Genomic DNA, 6,506 nt, shown 5'->3' on the forward strand with positions numbered 1-6,506 from the left:
CTTTTACTTTTATTGAAAATGACACATCGACGGCTATATAATGGCATGTTTGTATTTAGTTGTTATTGTTGTAGGCCTATATATCCAAGCTGGACATTCATTACATGTATATATTATATTTTGATACTAAATATTTCATGTACATGTATTATCCATCTAGAAATACGAAAATAAAATTAGAATTGAAAAAAAGGAGAAAATATGTCTGTTACACATTTCGTGATGTTTGTGAAAAAAAAAAAAACTATTTAATAACGTTAGTTGGCGATCAGGTGTTACGGGAGGTTAATTTGGCCTAACGAACCATCATAACCACCAAAATACCCAGACTCTCAAACAAGGTGTTTGGTCGATCTCGGTCATCTTGTCGAACTCCTTTATTTACATATTCCTCCGCGGAACAATCAAGTGCCCAGAAATGATAGTACAATGCACATGTATCCATAACACTTCCCCCCTAAAAGAGTGCATTTAACGTTTTAACACAAATGGACTCTATGTACGTTGGCACAATATTTTGGAACAGCATTGTACATTCCTCTTCCAATTCACTCTTATAACTCCATGAGTTTACCATGGTTACATCATTATAAGAACACATAAACAAAGTATGCTATGGCTATATCATCATCACAACCTGTGATAAAACATGTACGACTTTAGTACCATTCAACATGTTCCAATCTTACACTCTCGTGAGTTACTGCTGCTTGTGAGTTACAGCATACACATGTACTGGAATTGCTTGTTACTGCAATGTTAACTTTCTCAACACCTTAACCAGAATGCAATCATGTTATGCATACAGCACAAACAATACATTTGTACCAAAATCATGTGGTTTCCTCGTTAGAACACACATGCAACATAAATCAATTTTTTACACTGTCATTATCAAATGATTAACCTGTGTACAACGATTATAAAACACGTCATCTCTTCCACAAGCAACTGCATATAATCCAACTGTTGTAATCATATTACAACCTAAAACCAAAACATCATATTCCATGATATGTGACTTGCATATACCTGTAGACGTGGTGTCAGCATCTATTGAAATGTCAAGATATCAACAAATGTCATATACCCGAATTATGTTTCTAAAAACTTGCCTGTCAACATACAAAACACCAAGAGTATGACCTACCTAACAAAGCATCAAATGAACCTGAATGAGATATCCCCGATGATAACCTGTGTGTATACCTGTATACATCCCTGTATAACACAGTTCGCTTAAATACAATTGTACATGCCTGTTGGTATATTGGATCAACTGTGAAATACTGGACACCTTCGCCAAGGCAATGATTGAACTACAACAATGAGCAAAAGCTATGTACATGTATAACTATATAATTTCTGTACCTAATACAGTATACATGCTAATTAAATCCAAAAGGCAACATCCAATAAACTTAGGGTGTATGCCACAACAAATTTAACCAATACCTGTACATGTACAAGTATAAAACTTCAAATACCTGAACGGTACCTACATTACTCGATACATAAAATTCTCTATACAAACAGCAACACTACCTGTTTGAAGTCATTTTACCAACAACTCACATTCTTGACAACTGTTGATGGCTAGTGTAACTTAAAACAGCCTTCATAATGTCTTCTTTTGGAGAGTGACTCAAAGCACAATTATAGCTTGCTGTGTTTCCTTATTAACACAAACATGTCTGAAGATACTTCCTTGTTGTTATTTACACATTCAAAGTGCCATTCATGCTGTTGGCATCACAATTATAGTGTATGCAAAATACATACATAAACATGATGTACACACACTTTCCTGTGTACTTGCAAAACAGAATTACACCTGTTTAAAGTGTCACAAACATAAAATACATTTGCACAATTGTTGCATCTGGCAACAATACAAAATATCGAGATGTCTTAATTAAGCACGGGAAAGTGTGTCCGCGACAATGTTTTCCTTTCCGCGAATGTGCCTAATGTCAAGGTTATACTCCTGTAGGATTAAACTCCATCGCATCAGTCTCTGGTTTTTGTTTCTCATTCTGTTGACGAATGTCAGTGGGTTGTGATCAGTCCACACAACAACGGGTTGAGTTGTGCTGCCCACGTAGACATCAAAATGGCCGAGCGAAAGAATTAACGCTAGGGTCTCCTTCTCAACGGTAGAATACCTCCGCTGGTGCGCGTTGAATTTCTTTGAGAAGTAGCAGACTGGTCTGTCCACTCCATCGTCATCAGCTTGCATCAGCACGGCGCCTGCTCCGACATCGCTGGCATCGACAGCTAGGCTGAAGCCTTTTGTGAAGTCCGGCGCTGCCAACACAGGACCACTCGACAGGATTGCCTTCACTTGGTCAAACGCAGACTGGCATGCGGCTGACCACTGGAACTTCACGTTCTTCCGCAGGAGATCAGTCAAGGGTGCCACAACATCCGAGAAGTTATGGCAGAAGCGACGGTAGTATCCGGTCATGCCGATGAATCTCATCAGCTCCTTCCTCGTCTTGGGAACGGGGACATCTTGGACTGCTTGGACTTTAGCCGCTGCGGGACGAACTCGACCATGACCAACGACGTGACCAAGAAACTGCACTTCACTATGTCCAAACTCACTTTTCACCAAGTTAACTGTGAGACTGGCTGCTGACAACCGCTTGAACAACTCCCTCACCGTTCTCACATGGTCATCCCAAGAATCGCTGTAAACCACCACATCATCGATGTATACCTCACAGCCATCCAATCCACAAATCAACTCATTCATCATGCGTTGGAATGTAGCCGGGGCGTTTTTCATGCCAAACGGCATCACGGTATACTGAAAAAGGCCCTGTGGAGTTACAAATGCAGAAATCTCCTTTGCTCTCTGTGTCAAAGGTACCTGCCAGTAACCTTTCAGTAGGTCAAACTTGCTAATATAGCTCGCTGTTCCAATACGATCGATGCAGTCATCGACTCTTGGAACAGGGAAGCAGTCCGATTTGGTACATGAATTCACCTTCCTATAATCAGTGCAAAAGCGATATGAGCCATCCGGCTTGGGAACTAATACACATGGTGAACTCCATGCACTAGTGCTTGGCTCTACAATGTTATGTTCTAACATGTACTCCACCTCAGTCTGCAAATGTTGCATCTTCTCTGGGTTAGCACGATAAGGGTGCTGCTTGATGGGATCTGACTCCCCCACATCCACATCATGTTGCACCACACTTGTGCGACCAGGAACATCTGAAAACAACTCAGGAAAATCTGCAATGATCTGTTTGACATCATCTCTCTCACCATGGGACAAATGAACCATTTTCCTGTCAAGATCACAAAGTGCATCCGAGTTCTTAAGCTTCACACTTGAACACTTCCTTTCTAGTTCAGCACATTGGTCATCTCTTGTGTGATTCAACTCTTCTCCTACTACACACATGACTGGCTTCACACTCTCACCTGCACTTCTCTCAACATACTGTGGATCATTCTTCTGTGCATCAATCAAAGAGCTCTTGTTCAACCCAATCTCAGTTTCATCTACAGGCCGAGACTCATCCACTATCTGATGTGATTTTGATGCTGCGGTTCTACTTGCTTCTACATCATCTAACCGACAGAAGAAACTCCCTTCTAGACTCATATCCTCTGGACTAGCCTTCAATTCAGACTCCTCTGATTTTCTAGACATGGAACGTGTGACTACACAAGCTGGGAAAACTTCAGGGAATTCCTGAACCAATGCAGCTGTCTCATTTCCTTCTTTATCCAAAGGGACTGCACTGACCACTGGAATAGTCACTTTGTCTCCAGCAAGATCATTGCCTAATATCAATGCTACACCATCCATTGGAAGTGACTTCCTAACACCAAGGCTCACCCTTCCTGAAACTAGGCCTGACTGCAAATCGACTGTGTGAAGAGGGGCTTCAACGTAACCTCCTTCTACTCCTTGTAACAGTACACTTGTGCCTGTGGACGACGTTTGCCCAAAAGGAAGGACACTGTCGAGAATCAATGACTGGGATGCACCAGTATCTCGCAGGATGGTAACCTTTCTGGCTTCATCACACCCTACCAATGACACATAGCCTACAGAAGTGAATGGTTCATACTGAGACTTAATCTTGTCTTGATCAGCTGACTTAATCACACTCTGAACTTGTTCACACCAATCACCTGCCGATTCCACTGAACGACTCACCAATCCATTGGGATGAGACTTCATTTCTTTGTCTTTTTCCTGTTTTTTCTTGTTCAGAATGGGACAATTAGACTTCACATGCCCTGGTTGCCTACAATGGAAACACACAATAGGCTTCTCAGTGTTCCTACCTTTCTTGTCAGTCTCATTTCCCACCACTAGACCAGCTTTCACCTCTGTCTTACTGCTAGAATTTGTCTTGCCAACACTTAGACGATTAGGAGCTGCATATTTGCTTCCTACATACCTGTTTCCATGACTACGGGACAAAGTATACTCATCAGCCATTGTACTAGCTACCAACAAAGTTTTCACTTTCCGTTCCTCAATATGCGAACGCACCTCTTGAGGTAGCGAATTCTTAAACTCCTCTAGTAGCACAAGTTCCCGCAAATCTTCAACAGTATCCACGCCGACTGATTGCAGCCAACGAGTGAAGGCAATTTCCTTCACTTTTGCAAATTCTCTGAATGACTGTGACTCCAGTTTTCTACTATTCCTGAATTTTTGTCTGTACGCTTCAGGAACCAAGGCGTACGCGTTCAGAATTGCCTTTTTTACTGTTGCATAATCCTGAGCTTCTTCGCGCGACAGTGAAGCATAAGCATCACATGCCTTTCCCTTTAACTTAGTCTGCAAAAGATGAGGCCATTTTTCTTTCGGCCACTCCATGCTATCCGCCACCTGTTCGAAATGCAGGAAATATCTATCCACATCTCCTTCATCGAACTCAGGGACCATTCTGACATTTTTGGCGATATCAAAATGCCCACCACTGACACTTACACCATACTCTCTCTCACCGACTTGACGAGCCCTTTCAAGAGAAACCCTCTCTCTCTCTAACTCAATTCTCGCTTTCTCAAGTTCAAGCTCTTTCAGACGTACTTCTACACTCCCTTGCACATCACCAGGGGGACTATCTGATATGCTACGCAATGCCTGGAGGGGAAATACTTCTTCATCTACAAGAAATTTGATCGTGTGCTGTGTAATCTCTGACTTTTTCATTGTGCTCTTCACAGCAGGAACCTTGTAGTTTTCTGCAACACGCAACAGATCAACCTTTTTCAAGGTTAGCAACTCCTCAACTGTGGGTGAATCCACAAACTTCTCAATGGAAAAATCTTGATCTTTCTCCATTCTGCACCAATAATGTACAGTTAATAGTGCAACAAGAAAACCTGACTTCTCACCAGCCAGCCAGCTGAAAAAACCCTTTTCAATTGAAGAAAACCAGTCGCACTATAAACAATAACCCGTATGCTATACCACACACGACCCGACTGGGAATAACCCGTGTGCTAAACCACACACAAACCACCGTGGAATAACCCGTGTGCTATACCACACACGAACCACCGTGAAATACCTGTATGCTAAACCACATACAAACCACCGTGGAATAACCCGTGTGCTAAACCACACACGAACCACCGTGAAATCACCTGTATGCTAATCACATACAGCTGTACAAACCGTCGTGGAATAACCCGTATGCTTAACCACATACGAACCGCCGTAGAATAACCCGTATGCAGAACCACACACGAACCACCACGTACGGGACCAACGACCAACGTTTGACCAACGTTTCCACGCAGACACTACAGCAGCGTATACCCAGATTAAACCATCCTCAACACTACGCACGTGCCAAATTAACCCTTTCGATCCCGAAAGAAATACGAACGTGAGTTTCCCTCACGCAGACACAGAAAGACGACCGATTTACATCAAAATGTATACCATATCACTCCGCGTCCATCTCCGTGCATACACACACGTACACACACTACGCCGTAAACGCACCATGCTTTCTCAAATCGTAACACCTTCACATACAGTACACTGTAACAATCACGATGCAAACGACATACGTATAGTTGCGCGACGTAAACTGTATCGCGATCGCCCATGTCCACGACATAGCATAGAGTGCTACACACGCTACTCACCGAAATTCATCGGCCTGGCGAGAAAGAAAAAACACTCCTGGGATCATATCAAACCCGACCAAATCACCTAAGTCCGCAGAAACCCTTCCGAACTCTCGTGACGTGCCCCCAATTTGTTACGGGAGGTTAATTTGGCCTAACGAACCATCATAACCACCAAAATACCCAGACTCTCAAACAAGGTGTTTGGTCGATCTCGGTCATCTTGTCGAACTCCTTTATTTACATATTCCTCCGCGGAACAATCAAGTGCCCAGAAATGATAGTACAATGCACATGTATCCATAACACAGGGTATAATAAAAAACAAAGTATTATGCAAAAGGTGTCATTATAAAACCATTGAATTATTATGGCGTAGTATG

The 6,506-nt window shown here is 42.5% G+C and overlaps 1 protein-coding gene across 1 annotated transcript; it reads right to left on the bottom strand.

Moving 5' to 3' along the window:
• Positions 1-2,165: 2,165 nt before the first annotated feature.
• Positions 2,166-5,326, bottom strand: LOC139713438 (uncharacterized; the record flags this gene model as incomplete). The annotated part of the gene is made up of 1 exon (XM_071625169.1): positions 2,166-5,326. A coding segment is annotated over exon 1 (3,161 nt), but the record flags the coding sequence as incomplete, so codon positions are not given.
• Positions 5,327-6,506: the final 1,180 nt, after the last annotated feature.

This window comes from Diadema antillarum, unplaced genomic scaffold (genome assembly GCF_040938485.1).
Source record: "Diadema antillarum isolate AM-2024a unplaced genomic scaffold, OU_Dant_1.0 seq00001966_RagTag, whole genome shotgun sequence".
In the NCBI taxonomy this organism is placed as follows: domain Eukaryota; kingdom Metazoa; phylum Echinodermata; class Echinoidea; order Diadematoida; family Diadematidae; genus Diadema; species Diadema antillarum.